The following is a 22,250-nucleotide window of genomic DNA, read 5'->3' as shown; positions in this document are numbered from 1 at the left end:
AAACTCCTCTGACTCTCCCGCTCAATCTCTCATCACATCTCTCCTGCTCTTGTCACGTCTCTTCCAGGAGCTTCATCTCCCGCAGTGCTCCTCCCTCACGCTCGTTCTCCGCAGGGAACGTGTGTGTTCGGGTGTGTAATATCATCTGACAGAAACAGAGGGATGAACCACAGACGGCCACAAAAGGGCAAAATGAGGAAACAGGGGGATGGAGAGCGAATGAGTGATGGGAAAGAAAATGTGACCTCTAGAAGTCAAACTCACGATGTCCATTAACACCGTGTCCTAACCAGGTGCGACATGGGAACTTGAACATCAAGTAAGATGTCTTACCTTCGCAGCAGGAGTTTGGGGTGGTTCTTGCTCTCCAGGTTCTTGTCGATGAGGTCAGACAGCAGCTGTTTCAGGACGCCGGTGGCGTACTCCATCTCGCCCTGCAAGGCGCTCATGATGAGAGACGCCACGTTCCCTCGGTCACGCATGGAGAATGAGCGCTGAGCCTCTAACGTCCGGATAAACGTCAGCAGGAAGTGCTTCTTATTCAAGAGCTGCCCGAACAGAGTCAAAGCCTTCTCCACATTCGCTGGCACCTGAGAGACAGAGAGACAAGAAACACTTCAACCAACTGCTACAGATCACATGAAAACATCAAGTCACACAGATTGTTTCAAAGCAGCTTCACGGTAATAAACAGGAAAATAACAGGGTTAACATTGCAAAATACATCAAATATGAAACAAATTCATTTCAGCTGTAAAGCTGAAACAGTGTCATTATTCAGCTCAATTCAGTTCATTCAGTGCTGATTGAAGTCAGTTCAATAACTGTGCATAACGAATGGGTTAAGGTAAAAAAAACAAAAACAATAATAATAGTAATAATAAATGGGTTAGGATAAATAAAATAATAAAATAAATAATAATAACAACCATAATAAGTGGGTTAGGATAAATAAAATAAAATAAAACATAATAAAGGCAAAAATGCCAAAGATAAATCTTAATAATAATAATAATAATAATAATAATAATAATAATAATAATAATAATAATAATAATAATAATAGGTTAAAGATTAGTTCACTTTCAAATGAAAATTAGCCCAAGCTTTGCTCACCCTCAAGCCATCCTAGGTGTATATGACTTTCTTCTTTCTGACGAAAACAATCGAAGAAATATTAATAAATATCCTGACACATCCGAGCTTTATAATGGCAGTATGGGTTATGTGTATGAGCTGAAGAAAGTGTCTCCATCCACTCTAAACATATTCCACATGGCTCCGGAGGGTTAATAAAGGCCTTCTGAAGCAAAGCGAAGTGTTTGTGTAAAAAAAAAAAAAAAAAAAAAAAAAAAATCCATATTTAACAAGTCATAAAGTAAAATTATCTAGCTTCCGCCACACCGCCTTCCGTATTCTTCAAAACGCTTACGCCGTATGCTCTACGCCTTCCCTATTGAACTTACTTTTTTCCGTAATTTTAATATAGAAGGCGGTCTGGCGGAAGCTAGATATTTTACTTTGTAACTTGTTAAATTTGTTAAAAAACTTGTTAAAAAAACTTATGTTTTTTTTTTTGTTTTTGTTTTTTTTTACACAAATGCATAATTTCGCTTCAGAAGACCTTTATTAACTCCCTGGAGCCGCGTGGAGTATGTTTATGATGGATGGATGTGGATGGAGACACTTTCTTCAGCTCATACTCGTTTTGTAACCCATACTGCCATTATAAAGCTCAGATGTGTCAGGATATTTATTAATATTTCTACAATTGTGTTCGTCAGAAAGAAGAAAGTCATATACACCTAGAATGGCTTGAGCGTGAGTAAAGCTTGGGCTAATTTTCAACTGAAAGTGAACTAATCCTTTACGTTAAATAAACATAATAATAATAAATGGGTAAGGATAAAATAAATAAATAAATAAATAATGGGTTAAATAAATAGGTTGGGGTAAATAAAATAATAATAAACTGACAAAAACATAAAAAATGCAAATAGTTGAAAAGTTTATCAATTATAAAACAAACTCAAATTCAGCTGTAAGGCAGCTTAACAGAAGGCAACAGTGTCATTATTCAGCTCAATACCATTCAGTTTTGTTCTCATTCAATAGTGTCAAATCAATATTATTACTGAAAGTGTATTTCAAACTCCAACTAAGCAAGCCAAAAGAAATAGTGGCAAGAAACCCAAACTCAATCAGGTGACAGAAGTGCAGAAGAAACCAGGTTTAGTCCGGGGTCAGTTCTAAATATATACCTCCATCTCCTTCAACACCGGATGGTCCTCTATTCCAGGGAAAAGCACTCTCATGGCATAAGTGCGGTAATCCAGGAACGGAATTCCAGCTCCATCCAGATCCTGAGTCAACTCATGGATATCAGTCTGCAGCTCCGCAAACGCTGGAAACAGAATCAAAGAAACTGTAAATATCGTTGTCAGGCAAATAATTCAACCCAAGTAGAAGAAAAAGTGTTTCTTGAATTCTGATCATATATTCAGTCAGTCAGAAGTACTGTTTATTAGAGGTGTTTACTAAGTTAAGCATCACTAGTACTAATGCTGATAGGGATGTGCTCCAAGAATACCCAAGAAACCCCTTAGCAACACACCAGAAAACACTCTAGCAACCACAAAGCAACATGCTTAAACATGATTTCCTTCCCAAACTTCCGATCCAGTTTTCTCTACCTGTCACTCGCCTAATCAATCTGGATGTTGTGGTTATTTATTGCCTCTTTTTATTCATCCTGGAGGACGTCTCATCACTTATCAGTGACCTGTCACTCTCACCTCCTGCTATCCATCTCTTTTATCCTCTCTTCCCTGTCTTCATCCCTCTCTCCATGTCTGGAGACAGACAAGGTCGTCACCTCGGGCCCGACAGAGACAGATAATGGGCGACTCGTCTCACGCCCTTGTGACCGCGGCGGGAATGAGACGGGAGTTCAGTGCGTGTGTGTGTATGATAAATGATGTGTGCATCATGAGGTCATCGCTAACAGGAGACCAGAGAAAATAAAGCCAATCAGAGAGAGAGAGACAGCGAAAAGAAAATGGAGGAGAATGATAAAATTAAACTAGGAAAACCACTTGAAAAAGATTGAAGGTGAGTGATGAGATGGAGAGAACAAACAAATTAACAAAAGAGAACAAGAGGACAGATAACAAACAAACAAAAAACGAATAAAGAGCCAAAGAAAACCTGAAAGAAATTGTGAAAGGAAGAACAGAAGAAAGACAGACAGATAGAAAGCACAAAGAAAACACAAAAGAAAGTGTAAAAGCATGAAAAAGCATTAAAAGCATGAGTGAAATGGAAAGAAAGCATGAAAGCACAAAAGAAAATGAAAAAAGAAAGAAAGAAAGAGTGAAAGCACAAAAAAGAAAGTGCAAAAGAACAAAACAAATAGTGAAAGAAAGCATAAAAAAGCACAGAAAGTATGAAAAAGTGTAAAAGCAGGAAAGAAAGCGCAAATGAGTGAAAGAGTGTAAAAATGTGTGAAAGCATGAAAAGAAAGAGAAAAAGAAGAGAAAGATAGCATAAAGCATGACAGAAAGAGTGAAAGAAAAAACACAAAAGAAAGAAAAGGCAAAGAAAAAAAAAAAAAAAAGAGCAAAAGAATGAAAAAGAGTGCTGAAATGATGGCTGTTTTACCCTCTTTGCACTCCAGGGCGACTCTGGACTCCAGGTTGTGCATCTGTAGCTGCAGTCGTTTGAGCGTTCGATCTGCGTCACGGGATTTGCGCTTGTAGGCGATGAGGATGATGATGATGACAAGGAGAAGAAGTCCTCCTCCTCCCCCGATCCCGATGATGGCAGGAAGCGTCAGCAGGCTGTCGGAGTAGATCTGCAGAGTTCCTGGAGAGTAGCGGAAACCTCCGGCCAGGACCTGCACAACACACACACACACGCTGAGCACGACACATGATGACTGACAGGTGTCAAAGCTGGCACAGCCCGGAAAACAGCAATTTTCTTTTTCTTATGTAATAATACTGTTTGATAAAATGTCCGCAAAGAGTAGTTATTGATTAAATGGCAAAAACAGTTCAGAAATCATGAGTGCATGAACATATGACTGTTCAACACTATTCCTGATCCTATGCAAAAAAGACATCCACTCATGGAAGAGGTAATTTACATATGAAAGTATAGCCTGTTTTATATATGTATAGTCTTTTCTTCCCTATCATGACATATATTTAAGTGAAACAGCTTCAGGAACAAGAACAAATGTAAAGTGGGGCTTGATTTTGTCCATGGGGAATTGATTGGATGGTTGTGGTTTGCTATTGGTGGATCTCATGTGATTGACAGGTTGCCCCGCCCTCGTCATCAGAGAAGAGAAGTCGCAGCAAGAGGGAGGGAAGTTATTCTGATTTAAGATAACAAGGCACATGAATTCAAATCATGATGTGTATCGATAAATCATTTATGATAAATACTGCAATATTGCATAAATAACAATAGATGTCAATTGTGATTTCATGGAGACTTTAATTGTAAACATCAGAGAGAAAGTAGGAAAATGGTCATGAAAAACTAATCTATGATTGTTTTTGGTGAAAGAAAACAAGACTTTCATTATAAGCAGACTTCAGGGGAAAATATAGTATAAAATGAGCTCCTAAAACATTGTGACTATGTTCTATCCCACAATCCATTTATAAATGCATATCACAGCACCACATAATATAATTCCTCATTGCTCAAATAAAGCTGCATCTTTTAGAGGGTCTTAATAATGTAGATCACACTAAATCACACTTAACCACACTTAACTGGGTTTAAGGAGGCTAATGGGGTCAAACGAGCTAGTGCGAAGTTTTATACTGTGAGTAAACCGAGACACTGCGCTAAACGGCGGGCTCTCGTTGTCACACAGCTTCGATATGGGTCATATTATATAGGTCGAGGACAAACATGTGGGTCAAAGCGCCTCTGTCGTTCTCCCTTCAGGCTCGTCTCACACAGAAAGAGAGCAGACAGCTTGGGAAAAAACACTGGAGTGATGTTTTAATAACTCTGCCATACAAAATATAATTTAAAGCACCTGTTCAGCAAATAAAGACAGCTATTTAAAGATGAAACTGGCTACATGTAAATACAGATCTGCTTCTCAGATTCTTTGCAAACTCTGTAAATAAATACAACCCAAAAACCCCCAGAGAGCAACGACAGAAACTCTCATCAGTAATCTGATGCTGAGAAACATGGACTGAAACGCAGAAGAAAAAAGATGAATGAGAGGAAGAGCCACAAATGATGGTGTGATAGCCGTGGGAAAGAGCAGAGTGCTAACCCTAACCCCAAGACAGAAGAAGAGAAGAGAATCATCACATCTGTATTGAAATGCACAATGCTGACACACTTACGGTGACTTTATGTTGGCCGGTGAGGTCTGGCCATTCACACAGCAGCTGCGTATCTGACACGGTCAACACACACGGTTTGTCACTAATCAGAACGGTGTAGTTCAACCTGTAGTTACCAGCAGCTGAAGGAATCAAATTCTTGCCCTGAAACAAACACACATACAGACAACTTTATTTTTATCATATTATCATATACAGAAGATCATCCTAAAATACTCAACTTATAAGTTATGCTTTTGAATCACAGAAACTCGAAGTATCTAAGATTTTTTTAAAGCTAAAATACAGTAGCCATTCTATTAACCCAGTTTATTGTTCACTGAGCATTATTTGTATGCCATTCATGGGTTTATCTTCCCCAAGTGTAAAAATTGAGCTCCAGATACCATCAAAACTGACATTAGTCCACCTCGATTTGTTAACTCTTTCCAGCTCAACATATAGCGTGAGTTTGGGGCTTGGTTACTGTATCAGGTAGAGTTTGGGGCGTGGTTACTGTATCAGGTAGAGTTTGGGGCGTGGCTACAGTAACAGGTAGAGTTTGGGGAGTGGCTACTGTAGCAGATAGAGTTTGGGGCGTGGTTACTGTAACAGGTAGCGAGTTTGGGGAGTGGCTACTGTAGCAGGTAGAGAGTTTGGGGGAGTGGCTACTGTAGCAGATAGAGTTTGGGGCGTGGCTACTGTAGCAGGTAGCGAGTTTGGGGAGTGGCTACTGTAGCAGGTAGAGAGTTTGGGGGAGTGGCTACTGTAGCAGGTAGAGAGTTTGGGGGAGTGGCTACTGTAGCAGATAGAGTTTGGGGCGTGGCTACTGTAGAAGGTAGAGTTTGGGGAGTGGCTACTGTAGCAGGTAGAGTTTGGGGCGTGGCTACTGTAGCAGGTGGAGAGTTTGGGGAGTGGCTACTGTAGCAGGTAGAGAGTTTGGGGGAGTGGCTACTGTAGCAGATAGAGTTTGGGGCGTGGCTACTGTAACAGGTAGAGTTTGGGGCGTGGCTACTGTAGCAGGTGGAGAGTTTGGGGAGTGGCTACTGTAGCAGGTAGAGTTTGGGGCGTGGCCACTGTAGCAGGTGGAGAGTTTGGGGATTGGCTACTGTAGCAGGTAGCGAGTTTGGGAAGTGGCTACTGTAGCAGGTAGAGAGTTTGGGGGAGTGGCTACTGTAGCAGGTGGAGAGTTTGGGGCGTGGCTACTGTAGCAGGTGGAGAGTTTGGGGAGTGGCTACTTTAGCAGGTAGAAAGTTTGGAGCGTGGCTACTGTAGCAGGTGGAGGGTTTGGGGCGTGGCTTCTGTAGCAGGTGGAGGGTTTGGGGCGTGGCTACTAAAGCAGGTGGAGAGTTTGGGGTGTGGCTACTGTAGCAGTTGGAGGGTTTGGGGCGTGGCTACTAAAGCAGGTGGAGAGTTTGGGGTGTGGCTACTGTAGCAGGTGTAGGGTTTGGGGCGTGGCTACTAAAGCAGGTGGAGAGTTTGGGGCATGGCTACTGTAACAGGTGGAGAGTTTGGGGCATGGCTACTGTAGCAGGTGAAGAGTTTGGGGCATGGCTACTGTAGCAGGTGGAGGGTTTGGGGCGTGGCTACTAAAGCAGGTGGAGAGTTTGGGGCATGGCTACTGTAACAGGTGGAGAGTTTGGGGCATGGCTACTATAGCAGGTGGAGGGTTTGGGTCATGGCTACTGTAAAAGGTGGAGAGTTTGGGGGTGGTGGAGAGATCGGGGTGTGGCTACTGTAGCAGGTGGAGAGTTTGGGGCATGGCTACTGTAGCAGGTGGAGGGTTTAGGGCATGGCTACTATAGCAGGTGGAGGGTTTGGGTCATGGCTACTGTAAAAGGTGGAGAGATCGGGGTGTGGCTACTGTAGCAGGTGGAGAGTTTGGGGCATGGCTACTATAACAGGTGGAGAGTTTGGGGTGTGGCTACTGTAGCAGGTGGAGGGTTTTGGGCATGGCTACTGTAGCGGGTGGAGAGTTTGGGGCATGGTGGAGAGACTGGGGCATGGCTACTGTAACAGGTGGAGAGTTTGGGGCATGGTTACTGTAGTAGGTGTAGAGCTTGAGGCGTGGCTACTGTAGCAGGCAGTGAGTTTAGGGTGTAGCTACTGTAGCAGGTGGAGAGTTTGAGGCATGGCTACTATGGCAGGTGGAGAGTTTGGAGCGTGGCTACTGTAGTAGGCAGAGATATTGGAGCGTAGCTACTGTAGTAGGTGGAGAGTTTGGGGTGTGGCTACTGTAGCAGGCAGAGATATTGGAGCGTAGCTACTGTAGTAGGTGGAGAGTTTGGGGTGTGGCTATTGTGGCAGGTGGAGAGTTTGAGGCGAGGCTACTGTAGCTGGTGGAGAGATTAGGGTGTGGCTACTAAGGAAAGTGGAGAGTTTGGGGCATGGCTACTGTAGCAGGTGGAGAGTTTGGGGCGTGGCGTAATGTAGCAGGTGAGCCAGACGATGTTTAGCTAGTGTGGGACAATGACTGATGCTTTACATGGGAAAAGACATTGAGCTTCCTGTAAGTGTATGCCAAATTTCTCTGCATTTAGACCTTCAAAAATTAAACAGAAGCAAAATATGCTTTATTTTTTATAATTCTGCTAGCTACCACTAGTATCGCAGAAATGACATACTTCACCTTTAAATCAGTCTGTATAATTGCAGATACAGAGCTGAAATGGTTTCTATGCACTTTAAACATTAAAATATGTTAGTAGAAACAGTTTGTGCACATTACTCTTCCAATTAATCGTTAAAGAGCCAGAATCTGAAGGGAAATCTAATCCTGTTAAAACTATAAAAAATATCTGAAATAAATCTGAAATAAAATAAAATAATATTATTAGATGAAAAACTTAAACTGAACATGATTAAAAATGTTGCCTGACATAAAATAAGTTTAAATTTCAGTATTAAAAAGGACTAAATACTGAACTAAAAATAAATTAAAGCTAAACAGAAATATATATATAAAAAAAGACAAAAGCATGCATAAAAATGATTAAAACTTAAATTAAAATGAAAATATAAAAATATAAAGCTAAATCAAAATATTAATACTATAATATTATATAAATAACACTAAAATAATATTGTTGTGAACCAGGATGGTTAAATTCCTCATGATTTCTATACATCTGTGCAAACGATAAAGTCGCTCAAACTCATTTTCAACACACACTACCTCTCTCCGCCCAAGGGGCTTATGGGATGGCAAAACCCGGAGGCAGAAGCATGCATAAATATTTGCATGCTTCATTTAGAGACGTGTGATACTGAAGGACTCTATTTAACATGTAGACTCAACTCATACTACGCATTACCCAGAAGGTTTTGCATGTGAAATTGAATTGTGCAGATAATCCGATGCATGTAATTTTTCTGAAATTGTTTAACGCTGTGCATGAAGTGAGAGACAGGACCTCAACACCATAGCACCAGCATTTTAATGAACTGGATGTTTACATTTTCTGAAGTAAATGAGAGGTGTTGCCTGTGCAAAACCTGCTGGCTCAATAGCAGGGTTTGTGAGTGGTTGCCAGGGTGTTGTTATGCATTATCTACCTCAGTTGGCTCAAGTCTGTAGAGTTTAACCTTAATTCAAAAATAAAGAAATACAGTAAAACGGCTCCATCGAGTGCAATGAGATCTCCTCTCACACTCTTACCTTCAGTATCAGAGGAGAACCAGGTTTGAGCTCCTGCATGGACGGACCGAAGGGTTCAATCACAGGATCGGGATAGAAACTGAAGGTCTCGTTCACCACCAGGAGTGTCTGAACGTTATCCATTATAAATCCGATCTCATCTGGCCCGCTGCCCACCTCTGAGAAGCCTCTTTCAGAGCCGGCCACGGACGGCACAAGACACACCATCACGGTGTTATTCAGCACAGTGCAGTTCTGTGAGAGAGAGAAAGAGAGAAAGAGAGAAAACCATCACAGATTACTGAAGACACTAACACTGCTTAAGAGCCAATAAAATGAAGACACAGGAAGTAGAGAAGAGGAAAACAGCAGCGAGAGCCGTTCAGATGAGCAGGTCAAGGAGGAGGAAAGGTTATGATAGCCCTGCGGGACTTTCTCTGGGCTTTATAGAGACATTTTATGTTCTATATCCAGTCAGCCATTGACATTTTAAAGGTTAAACTGGGAAAAGGTGATTCAATGTCACACATACACAAAGAAAAACATGTGCAGGCACACAGGGCTTCGGTTGTTTGTCTGTTCCTGCTGCTTTAGAGCTCAGAAGAGACAAAAAGCACCATAAAACTAGTTTATAGAGTAAAGTTCACAAGTTTGGAGTCAGTCTTTGTTTTTAAAAGAATGTTGCATTCATTTGATCAAAAATACATCAGTAATATATTTTGAAATATTATTACAATTGTTTTCTATGTGAATATATCTTAAAATCCTGTGATCAAAGCTGAATTTTCAGCATCACTATTCCAGTCTTCAATGTCACATGATCCTTCAGAAATCATTCTAATATGCTGATTTGCATATTTCTTATTATTATTAAGCAGCTTAATATTTTTGTAGAAATACTGAAAACATTTTTTGGGCAAACTGTTGCTAAACTTTTGGGTATAACTATAGAGATAAAGGAAGGTGAATGAATAATGACTATAGTAATAAGTGACTATAATAATAACTATAGAGAATAACATGATGATAATTTCAGTCTGCAGCAGTGAATCTGTATGTTAAGACACTTACGTTGAAGGAACTGATGCTGCCGTATTTGGCTCTCATCTTCGGCTCTCTGACGGTGGCGAGGTTGTTGCCGGTGACCGTTAACGGGGTTCCACCACTAACAGAGAAGGAAAACAACAACGTAAACCTCAAGAAAACACGGATTTCCTCCTAACCATCCATCACCTTACACAACATTTTCATTTCCTCCTGAAGCCACTTTAGCCAGTGGAGACTTTGGCTGAATGACAATCTGAACACTTCTCTGCACTAAGAGTATGTACCGAACTGCTGAAGGTAAAGTATATCATTTTAAAAATGTAGTGCACTACCATTCAAAAGTTTGAGGTCAGTAAGATTTATTTTTCTGAAATAAATAGTTTTAATTAATCAAAGACACATTACTTTGATCAAAAGTACTTTGATTATGTTACAAAAGATTTCTATTTCAAATAAATGCTGTTCTTTTGAACTTTGTATTCATTAAAGAATGCTGCAAAAAAGGTTTCCACAGAAAAATGAAAGCAGCACAACTACATTGATAATAATCAGAAATGTTTCTAGAGCAGCAAATCAGCTTATTGAAATGATTTCTAAATGACCATGTGACGTGTATTTTGTTTTATATTCATTTTATTTTTCACAATATTACTGTTTTTTTTGTTTTTTTTTGTACTGTTTTCAAACAAATAAATGCTGCTTTGGTGAGCAGAAGAGACTTTCAAAAACAAAAAAAATCTTACCGACCCCAAACTTTTGAACATATGTTTGTAATTTCAAAATATTATTTTTTTAATTAAAATGCACATTTTTTAATTTGCATAGAAATATATAAATACCCATGTTAAGTTAGTATTACAGTTAGGATGCTGTTAAAAATATCACATTTATTTAATATGTAATAAGAGAAACACTACAGTCATGTGAAGATGAAACAGCTGTTATTTGTGCGTGTGAATGGTGCTTTTGAGTGCCGTAAAATAATTTCCACAATTTCAAGCACAAAAACTAACCAGGGTCTCTCTCCTCATGCTGGAGCATTAACCTATTTAACATGTCTGTCTCTTTCACAACTCTCCCTCTCTCTTCACTTATGTCTGTCTCTCCTTCTTTCTCTCTCTCCTGTGGATGTGAAACATTTTTTCGCAGTTCAGTGCTGTTCTGGGGCCGTATTCACAAAACATTTTATCTTACCACTAAGAGTTCTCCTAAATAGCAGTAAAAGTTCTTAGCTAAGAGTTTTCTCTTAAAACCTATTCTCAAAGCTGCTGAGACCAACTTTTACTAAGGAATAGACAGAAGTCTTAAGCTAAGAGTAAGGGCGGGGTTGACCTCGTTGCTATGGAGTATACACACTGTGATTGGCTGATGGGGGAGGAGTCAGCGATTTAATCATAGAAATATTGTAGAATGAGGTTTCATGTTTCCATATTAAAATAATGGTTTTAAAATACAAATGTTGCCCTATTCAAATAAATATTTTTCAATAAAAATGTTGCCATAGTCAAAATAAAATGTTGCCATATTGTTGCCATAAAGGTTTTAAAATGTAGGGTAATTGTCACTAATTAAACTAGTATATACGGTTAATTCTCCGCCTCTTGATGTCTGCATCTCAAGAGAATGCAGAATTCAAGCGACAAATTACGTTTTATAAACAAAGTTTGGGAGAAACACATTCAAACGGTCTTTCTAATCAGCTCGAGAGGAGGAATATATACACAGACTAGAGCCGACTCGCCTATAGTTACTTTGACAGTTTTCTGCATCCCTCTGCCACCCCGCTCCTCACTCTCGGCTGGGGATACGGGGAGAACTTTGGGTTACGGCTAAATTCCAAGCTCGAGCCCTTGATCCCCTTGGAAAGCACACCAAATACGCTTATTATATATATTTATATTTTTTACTCTATTTAATCATTTGTAAGTGTGAAACCTTTGCCACAGGTAATCAGATAATATTTATTTATTTGTTAAAGTTTTTTGGGGTCTTTGGGTGGATTAGGACTGCCTGTGATTTGGTCTTAGTGATTTAGGAGTCCTCTTGACTACTTCTAACGTTTTACAGGCTTAGGAGCTAGTTTTAGCACTAAAATGCTTTGTGAAATACTCTTAGAGCAAACATTTAGGAGTCCTAAAATTAGGACTGACACGCCCATTATTTTTAAGAGTTTCTCCTAAATCGGCAAGTTAGGAGCTACTTTTAGCCTTAAGATGTTTTGTGAATACGGCCCCTGGTCTGTTGGCAGCTTTTCTCTGTCATCAGTTTCATGATGTGATGTTACTCAAACCCTCCAGAGTCAGAGCTGCAAACACGCTAAAGCACCTGCAATCGCCAATATCGGACTTTTTTATTTTCACAGAGAAACACTCAAATAAATCATGGATTCGAACTTAAAGAAACACATCCTGATGTGTTAATGAGTCACACCTGGCGATGCTCCAGTCGGGCTCGATCTTTAGTATGGTGGGGTCGTCCGTGTAGTTGAACTTCACCTCCGGGTTTCTGAGCTCAGCAGCATTTATGTCCACCATCACCGGGGTCCCGCCTGTACCCAAACCTGCCGGAGTCACACACACGATCTCACGGGCGCTTCGCCTGTCAAACACACACAGCATGAGCAAAACCTCAAGATTTCCTTCTGTTAAAGGACTCATATCATGAAAAACCAGAATTGCTCGGTCTTCAGTAGTAAGAGTTTGATGTCAAAAACTAGTACAAATGTAACTCAACACTGTAACACACTTTACAACACATCAGTTTGTTTCAAACATTTTGCAAGCATCTGCTTTTTTGTTATAAATTTTTTTTTTTAATTATTTATTGTTTTATGCACATATACTTTATATACAACTGTATATGTATATATGTTGTAGTAAATATTGTGCTAATTAATTTCAAAAATTGTATGTATATCCTTTCTTATGTATTTTATGCACACATACACATTATTCACAACTAAATTACAACTATGAGTAATGTAGAAAACATTATGCTAATTTAAAAAATTGTGTGATTTTAGTATTTTATACACATATATGGACATTTTACTAATCATGGACCTATATTTAAAAAAACATAAAATGAAGCAAATGTATATAATTTGACTGGTTTAAATGCATTTTACTTTCAGAATTAAATTTCAGAGTAAGAACAGCAGCACAAACTCATTGACCTGAAGGTGTCTGAAGGAGAAGAGTGAAGTGGATCACATGTGTGACGACACGCTTTCATCAGGTTGCATCAAGTTTGGAGGTTCAAAGAAAGCCAAGGCTCCGAACATGACAGACTTTAATCTGATCAAACGAACACATGCGTGTCTGACGGCGCGTTTAGTCATGTGACAGATAAGATGAGGAGATGAGATTCAGTCTGAAGGTTTGTTCCCATGTTTGATCAGACATGCATGTGCGTGTCCTCTATGTGCGTGTCCTTGTGTGTGTGCGTGTGAAGTTGCTGTGTTGCCTAGGCAACTGTGTTCACAACACACACTGGTGAGACCTGCTGAGTTCTGGATGTATTTTGACAAGACTGTCGTCACATGAGTGGAGGGAGGGGCTCTGACAACACGAACCCATCAATCATTTCTGTTTGCTTTCAGACTTGACAAAGAGAAAAGAGTTGCTCTGAACACCTCTGCCAGTTCCTGTCTGATGACAGTACTACTTTAAACTTAATGCATAATATATTTTCCCAGAGACAATAACGTCATTAAATGCATACATTAACCCATGTTTCACCCCTACAATAATGTACTATGATAGCACCATAATTTAGCAGTTATCAGATGCTAAAGGTAATTTATATTTTATATTATATTTATTTATATTGTGAAATATTACAGTTTAAAATAATGGTTTTCTATTTTAAAATACTTTAAAATATAATTTATTACTGTGATGCAATGCTGAATTTATCAGACATTCTAATATGCCGATTTATTATCAATGTTGGACAATGTATCAACTTATGATACTTATGATAAGGATTCTGTGTTTTTTGATATTGTAAATTATTATAATACATTAAAAACCATGGAGAATAATGGTAAAATAGATGCATTATGCTAATAAGAAATTATACATTTAAAAGTTCTTAATTTTTTAATAAAAAAAAAAAATCGAAATGGTCTAATAAAAGTTTTTTTGCGCAAAAATGCAATATAAAATATAATATGTTTAAATATTTAAAAAAGTATTACAATAAATTCGATCAAAAACATGGCAATTATTTTATTGTTTATATACTATTATAGTATTTAGTAATATTTTGAATAAGCTTTTATTTTATATTTTCAGTTTTCATTTAAAGTTTAGTTTAGGATTTAGTAATTTTCTTATGTGCTTTTGACATTTTTTTATATTTCTATTTAGCTTTAATTTATTTTTATTTCAGTTTAAATTTTAGTCATTTTAGACCTTCACCTTTTTTTTTTTTTTTTTTATTTCAGGTCCAAAGCAACAATTCTAATTTTTGTTTATGTTTTTTTCCCTCCTAATATTTATATTTCATTTAATTCCAGCATTACTTTAAATGTAATTGTTTTTAATAGCTTTAGTTAAAACTAAGGGACACATCAGAAAATGTAAAGCCTAACAAGTTAAAGCTTAAATAAAGTATGTCTGATGTTAAAATGGCGTTGAAAATGTTAGTGTTGACTGACTGAAATGAAAGAAAATTCAGAGAAGATGAACAGATGATCAGTACCTCTCGAAGCGGCAGGAGTTGAGTCCGATCTTGATGGAGACGGCGCTGCCCGCATTCAGATGGCTGCCGTGAATGGTGATTCTCGTTCCTCCGGAGATCGGACCGTATGACGGCAGCACACGCGTGAAGTACGGTGACTGGACATGAGTGTATGAAATGAAATCACTTAAGCTGGAAAAAACCTTTTGAATTTCATACATTCAGTTTGCAATACTAACACCCAACACTAGAGAAGCTGTTCTCATCTGGTCTTATGTGTGACATTAATTTGTGAGCAGTTTCTTGACCAAATCTGGGTCAGCGTGACACTAAACTCACCACAAACGTGAAGGCTTTAGGAGACACTGCCCTGTACTCCGGCAGACAGTCTCGGACACACACTTCCACCTGAGCTTCCTGCACACGGTAACCTGTGGCATCGGCCAAACGACACACAATCCTGTAGAGAGAGAAAGAGAGAGACGAGGGTCTTAGACGGGTCTGGATCCGGCCGCTGGCACTCCCCGTTCAAAGCGATAACTGAGTGGCCGAACATGAGACAAGTTACAGCACTGACTGCAGGCGCTACATGAACACACACCACTGTAATGAGATGCAGTAAAACCCTCGCTTGACTGTAAAACGGGTCTCTGTGAGTAATGGAACGGACAGCAAACCCTCTGCAGCGTGTTATTAACCGCCCTGTGTCTGTGTCGAGCATTTCTAGTGTCACGCAGGATACTAAAAGAGTATATTTCTTACACGGCGGATAAGAATAGAGTTTTCTGTGTTTGCAATTAAACCCTGATGCTTGTTTATTTCCAGGAAGTATGTATTTCCAGGAAACTGTAAAGTCATTGTCACTCCATTTCAGCACCACGTCTGAAAACAGTCTAAAAGACGCATTTGAAAGAGTTTAAGTTAGAAAGCGACTGCGGCAAACAGACGTCACTGGTGATTTACAGTAACACGAGTTAAAGATGCATCAATATTAAAATTATGACCTATAAGGCCTGTTCACACCACGGACGATAACTGTAATGATAACAATAAAATATACTTCTAAAAAATCATTCTAGACAAAAAGAATAGCAGAGTCCACACCTTTAGCAGAACTATAACCATAACGGCACAGAGAAATTACATCATTGGAATCACTTTCAGAACAATTTTATCCAGCTGATGAACCATAAAAACATTGACAGACATTCAGAATCCATGCTGCTTTAAAGAGCTCGAGCATTTAAAGCAGCAGCTGACAAAACTGCAGTGCACACTTAGAACAAACAGAACGATTTCGTCTATTGGCGTGGAAATTAATATAGTTATCGGTCATGGTGTGAACAGGCCTATTTATGGGTCATTGTTGAGGTTTTTAAAAGTGTAAAAAAACATAATGGAGATATAATTAATTTTGAAGTTTTATTAAGTGTTAACAATGAGATTATGTGTTTTTTATAATCAATTAACACTGCTTTTGTCATTTTTTAGAAGATGGACAAAATTAGTCAACCAAAAAGTCAAAAAGTTTAACCAAAATTTCGGTTTTACCAAATGACACTTTTGGTTATACTGAATGACGATATTTTCAAACAATGCTAACAGGCTGATATCTAGTCAGCTATCAAAAGGACAATCAAACGTTTTATATTTAGTACAAGTTTTTAAAACATTTTCCATGTTTTATAGCAACTGTACCGAATGACCTGGTGTTTCGGGACATGCGTATAAGCAAGTGAAAACATTAATTTTTCAAATAGTTAGTTACTTTGCTTCATGACTAAGTGGTCCTTTGCAGGTGTCTGAATGATGTCACATCCTGTCACATGATATTGACCGCATGACTTGATCCAAAATGGTCCCTTTATATTGGTTACTCCGAATGACATCAATGAAATTCATTTTTCCGGACATTCTTTCTCATAACAAAGCAATGACTTTTACACATAATTTTAATAACATTTTTCACTATGTTGATATATGATGTTATAAAATCATGCCAGAATAAAAAATATATACATTTATTCCATTTTAAGATATTTTAATCACAAATGAACTGTCTGTATTGGCCTTTGGATGGTTAAACCAAATGACCTTTTGACACTTCAAAATCTTTAAAATACCTTTATATGTAGCAAAATATAATTAAAAATCTAGTTGTACTACATTACATACTTTGGATGTCATATCTTAGTTTTTTATTATTATTAAGGCAAAAAAAAAAAAAAGACCCGTCACCCGTCATTGACCCATATATAAAATAAAAAAAATGGCTGATATTAAAATTTGATAAATAATTTTAAAAACTCAAAACTCAAATCAATCGTTTTAAAAGCTACAAGTGAATTTTAGCATCACAACATTATAATGTACAGTTTGAATAATGGATATTTATTTTGAGACTAAATCTGTTATTAAATTCGTGTTTTTAAAGATTACGTATTAGATGATGGAAAATGGTAAATTTATTTTACTCAACTTATTTTAAACAACTTACTTTACCATGTTACAACCTCTCATAAAAATAACAGCTCAAAGGGAAGAGAGATTACGTATTTTATTAACTTATTTTATTGTTACATATTAATGTAACAATACATTAATGAGACCGAATCCTTTATCAAACTGTTTCAGACACTGTGAGAAAAGAGCTGATACCGCAATGTGTATCATGAGAAAGTTAAAGTGTTTTTTGACCTTGAATGCATGTAAACCTGTTTTATGAGACTCCAAAACAAAACTAGGAACCTTTAAAGTAGCATAACAGGGGCACTTTAAATTGTAAACTGTCTGTATCAGAGACTCACTGCTCAGCGCTGACGTATTCCTCCTCGATGGGCTGACAGGCCACTTTCCCGATCCGCACTCCGTTCTGGATGTCTTTGAACTGAAGGCCCAGATTCTCTCCGGTGATGGTCAGTCTGGTTCCGCCCTGCCGTGGACCGGTTTCAGGAAACAGCTGGACCAGGACAGATCAACAGAAGAACATGAATGAACTATTCCTTTAAAAGCAAGAGTTTGGTGAAGAACATCAGATCCAAGTTCATCTGCGGCATCCGAGACCTTCAGCCAAACAGTGCAGGAGACAAACACTAACAACAGCATCACGCGGAGAGCGAAACAAGAAGCGCAGAAGCAAACAGTAATTGGTTTCAGAGGGACTGCTTTAATTTGACATTCACACATTTATACAGATAGTCGGTTGAAAATACGAAAGCGCAGCTTGAGAGAGAGTAAAGCAGAAGAGCAGAGAATAGGTGTACATCTTCTGAACAGATGGCTCTCAAAGCGCCTATGGTGTGCTAATAATCCATGTGATAAATTCATTCTTCTCCAAATTAAATTAACACCTAATCTAATAAGTAAAAGACGACAGCGGCGCCACACAGATAGAGAGAACGCATGAGAAATCGAATGACGAGAACAAAGGAGGAGTTTAATTAACACGAGGGGATGTAAATTTAGTAAGTAGACGTTCTAAAAGTTAATATTCCACTGACAGGAGGATTTGGAAGTTGAAAAGAAAATCTACTTCGAGAGAAACAGAGAGAGAGGAAGACCATCAAGAACTGAGTCTGTTTTAGTCAGGTACTGCAGAAAGAAAGAAGAAAACTGTCCCTCAGCACCTGTAACATCATCTGTGAGGAACATGTTATGATATCAAAGGTTTGACAGGCATGTGATCAGCTAATGACAAAAAAGAAGGGAAAAGCTTATTCCTTATTTTTTTAAATGTAAATAATTGTCATATTGGATAAGTCAAATATTTTTTTAAATCAATAAACATTATTGCACTAATACTATTGTACTATAGATTAAAATGTGTATAATTACTCATTAATAATAACAACAATAGTTAAAGAATAATATATAATAATAATATTATTAATAATAATAATAATAATAATAATATAAATAATATTAATGCAATAGTAATGTTCACTGATTTTTACTTTTTAAAATGTAAATAATAACATATTATTTTGAAGAATATTAAATGTCACTAACAATAATAATAATAATTATTTTTATTTAAAATAATATTTCATTATTTGCATTTATAAAATAAAAAAAAATATATATATATATTTTTTTAAAAATCAATAATTCAATCAGCAATTATTTCTCCTTGGATTTAAGGGATTTACAGTCATACTGCTCAGGTTGGTAAATACGGAAATCCATATAATACAAAAAAAACCCATATCCCTGGGTTTGTTGTGTAACTGACCTTGGTGATACGCGGGTGCGTGCAGCGGCTGTTGCCTGTGGTGGCGTGCATCCATGTGTTCTCCGGCTGGGCACATTCCTGCCGCAGAGAGCACTTCCTGTCTTGAATGCACCAGCCGCACTCAAAGCTGGGGTCGGCCTTCAGACACAAACCACAGCTCTCCCTCAACGCATAACACTTATACAGGTGTGCTGGAGAGAGGAAGACAGCTCCATGTAAGATTATGGACATACTGAATCATGCTGCATCCCGTTCAAACCAGGATGTTGAACTTTCAAGCTCGCTACTCGCAAAAGTGCACAGAACAGCACTTGGAAACTCATGCAGAAACACAAAACTCAAAGCTTCTGGTTGCTATCTGGGAAAATGTTCCGAGAAAAACAGTGTAAATATGTAACAAATTAAAAATAGGTTAAAACAAACAAACAAACATACATTAGATAAAAAAATAAGTAACTAAGAAATAAATAATATTAAAATTAACAAAAAAATAAAAATTAAAATGATTTATCAATTAATGAAAAAGTATATTAAAAATAAGAAAATAGATAAATAAATAAGATTAAAATAAAAATATTTGATTAAAATAGATACACAAAATTATATTAAAATAAGAAAATAAATAAATATTTGATTAAAATAAGCAAATAAATGAATAGATAAATTAATTAAAAAACTAAATAAATGATTGAATAAAAAAATAATGTATTAAAATAAATAAAGGAATATATAGATAAATAAAAGTATATTAAAATAAGAAATTAAATAAGTAAATAATGAGTAGAAAGAAGAATATATAGTAAGAAGAAAAACAATAATTAACTTTTCCAAATAATATTTAGATGTATTTTTAAGATCTGGATCCTTCGCACGAGGATGATCATATTTGGCATCGAATAGACTGAAAACCCCTGACAACCATCTATCCTTTGTCTTTGGTCTTTATGGACAATCAAAAAAACTGCAAATGATAACATTTCCATTTTATTTTTTAGATGCTATATTCAGACTCTGTCAATGGAACTTACGGTCAGAAGTAAAGGTGATGATACACGGGGAAACTTTTTGAGCAATGTTGCCGGGCAATGTTGCTTGGGCACTTTCCCATTGAGAATGAGCAACACATTTCTATCTGGATGCTTTAGATTGGTTGTAGGCAATTTTTTTTAGATCCTCTAATAAGAATGTTAGCAGCCGATCACGTGACAGGCTTGGAGATTTTAGAAATTTCAAATAAGATTGCAACCACCAAAACAGGGAATTTACCTCATTTAATGCTTAAAATACCAACAGGTGTCCAATTTAATGTGCGTTGGCTGTAATTTAACCTGAAGTGGCGTAGGTGGTAGGGTGCAAGTGAAAGTAGCTTTTGATACGATAGACGCAGGTTCGAATCCACCTTTTGCCAAACTCGCTCTTCTCCCTTTTCACATCACAAATCAGATCAGAAAAGCAATTTTATTTGATAAAAACAAAGAAAATGACAGCGCCGATGGCCTCATGGGCAGCGCGCCGACATGTAGTGCCAATGCGCTTCGGGCAACTGGAGTTCGAGTCCCGGCTCGTGGTCCTTTCCCTCCCACTTTGCTTCCTGTCTAATCACTGTCCTATCATAATAAAGGCAAAAACGCCAAAAATATATCTTAAAAAAAAAAAAAAAAGTTGAAATAAAGTGCCTTACAAGTGTTTATAATAAAGTATTTATTAGGTTGGCAATAGATTTGCTCCTCTCTGATTGGATGATGCCAACTGTCCGTTGCCCTAATTAGTTGCCCTGAGTCTCACCAGGTTGCCCGTTGACGGCAACATTGCCCAGCAACATTGCTCAAAAAGTTGCTCTGTGTATCATCACCTTAAGAGTTATGAAATATCCCACATCTGCTGTGAATGGACAGCAGCATGAGATTAAAATGATGCCAGGATTATCAATCACAAATGAGCAGCACAACAGCGCTGAAGGACAGGAATAATTTATTACAATATTGCACCTACTTTTCCCGCTTACAAATTGTGAAAGCACACTTGTTTACACAAGCAAAAGATGCTCTGAAACATTTATAAATGCTGCAAGTCTCTGCAGCATGCTGTGAAGGTTGCTAGGCTACCCCACTACAGCATGCCGCAGTGGTTGCCATGTTTACCTTGTATGTTGTGAGGATTGTCGATGATGAAGTTTCCATTCCACACCACAGACAGATCAACAGGGAGATCGCTGATGTCACTTCCTTCATAGTTATACTGCAACACAAAAACACAAATTAGTGTAATGCAATTAAGACACGCATGAATGGTTAAGATTTATAGTAAAGTGAACATTGTTTGACCATGCAAAACTTGCTAGGGTCATGCCAGACAGTTGCTTTAAAACAATGTTCTTCTGAACTCTTGTGTTTGGTCACCCAGAGGAAAAGGCAGAAGAAATCATCCCAAAAAACATCCGTAAGCAACAACCCTTTTCATCCGTACTCAACTCTTCCTCCCTGTCATTAAAGTTTCAGTGAGACTGCTCTCCCACTGGACATTTTCCCAAGACAAACAACGTCTAGTTCTTTTATTTAACATAACTGTTGTTTGCTCAAAATATTATAGGTCCAGAGAAGAGCTTCAGGTATGTGTGTGTGTGTGTTTGGTTTTTAATGTATTGCTATGCAGTTACTAGGCTGTTCTGAGTGTTTTGGTTGCTATTTTTATAGTTACAGAGAAATCATTGCTTTGTACAATGGTTTTAACATGCAACATCATTCATAACCCATTTATTTCTGCAATGACGTCAGAAATATTGTAAATTTGTATTCAACATGAATCAAAATGTACACTCATTTATGTCACATTATGTTACACTTTATTAGATTTACATAGAAAATCACTTATTAATGGTTTTAAATATATTTAACCCTTTCACGCATAGAGGTCACTACGGTGACCCAGTGACTAAAGTCCATTCAAAAAGCCATTTTCTTGGGTATGCATGGGCTTTGATTGGACAGTTGCACATCAACCACTGCAGTGGACTTTAGTGCATCATCCTATACACTTCTACCCAGAAGCAAGCCATTCTGTGTGGATTTTTTTTCTCTAAACCAAGATGGCCAGTCAGAAAGGCCAAGTTGCTCTGGAATATCCATCCATTCCTTCTATCCTAGGAGACTGTTGCAGGTTAAAAAAAAAAAAAAAAAAAAGTGTTCAACAATTCAACAATATTCAACAATGTCTTCTATGTCATTCTCCTACATTGTTTCCATTTGTTATTTTTTTTGTTTTTGCGCACAAAAAGTATTCTCGTTGCTTC

At 37.7% G+C, this 22,250-nt stretch overlaps 1 protein-coding gene across 1 annotated transcript in view; it reads right to left on the bottom strand.

Moving 5' to 3' along the window:
- Positions 1 to 22,250, bottom strand: part of plxna1b (plexin A1b) — a 152,160-nt gene that overhangs the window by 27,437 nt on the left and 102,473 nt on the right. Inside the window, exons 11-22 of the mRNA XM_067374658.1 lie at positions 21,103 to 21,199; positions 18,962 to 19,152; positions 17,538 to 17,689; positions 15,070 to 15,190; positions 14,752 to 14,888; positions 12,475 to 12,642; positions 10,069 to 10,162; positions 9,019 to 9,252; positions 5,382 to 5,525; positions 3,661 to 3,895; positions 2,262 to 2,404; positions 334 to 590 (exon numbers count right to left, since the gene is read on the bottom strand). Coding sequence (XP_067230759.1) covers positions 334 to 590; positions 2,262 to 2,404; positions 3,661 to 3,895; positions 5,382 to 5,525; positions 9,019 to 9,252; positions 10,069 to 10,162; positions 12,475 to 12,642; positions 14,752 to 14,888; positions 15,070 to 15,190; positions 17,538 to 17,689; positions 18,962 to 19,152; positions 21,103 to 21,199 — 1,973 coding nt within the window. The remainder of the gene's footprint in view (positions 1 to 333; positions 591 to 2,261; positions 2,405 to 3,660; positions 3,896 to 5,381; positions 5,526 to 9,018; positions 9,253 to 10,068; positions 10,163 to 12,474; positions 12,643 to 14,751; positions 14,889 to 15,069; positions 15,191 to 17,537; positions 17,690 to 18,961; positions 19,153 to 21,102; positions 21,200 to 22,250) is intronic.

Source organism: Chanodichthys erythropterus, chromosome 21, assembly GCF_024489055.1.
Source record: "Chanodichthys erythropterus isolate Z2021 chromosome 21, ASM2448905v1, whole genome shotgun sequence".
Classification (NCBI taxonomy): domain Eukaryota; kingdom Metazoa; phylum Chordata; class Actinopteri; order Cypriniformes; family Xenocyprididae; genus Chanodichthys; species Chanodichthys erythropterus.
This window is presented reverse-complemented; position numbering and strand designations above follow the sequence as displayed.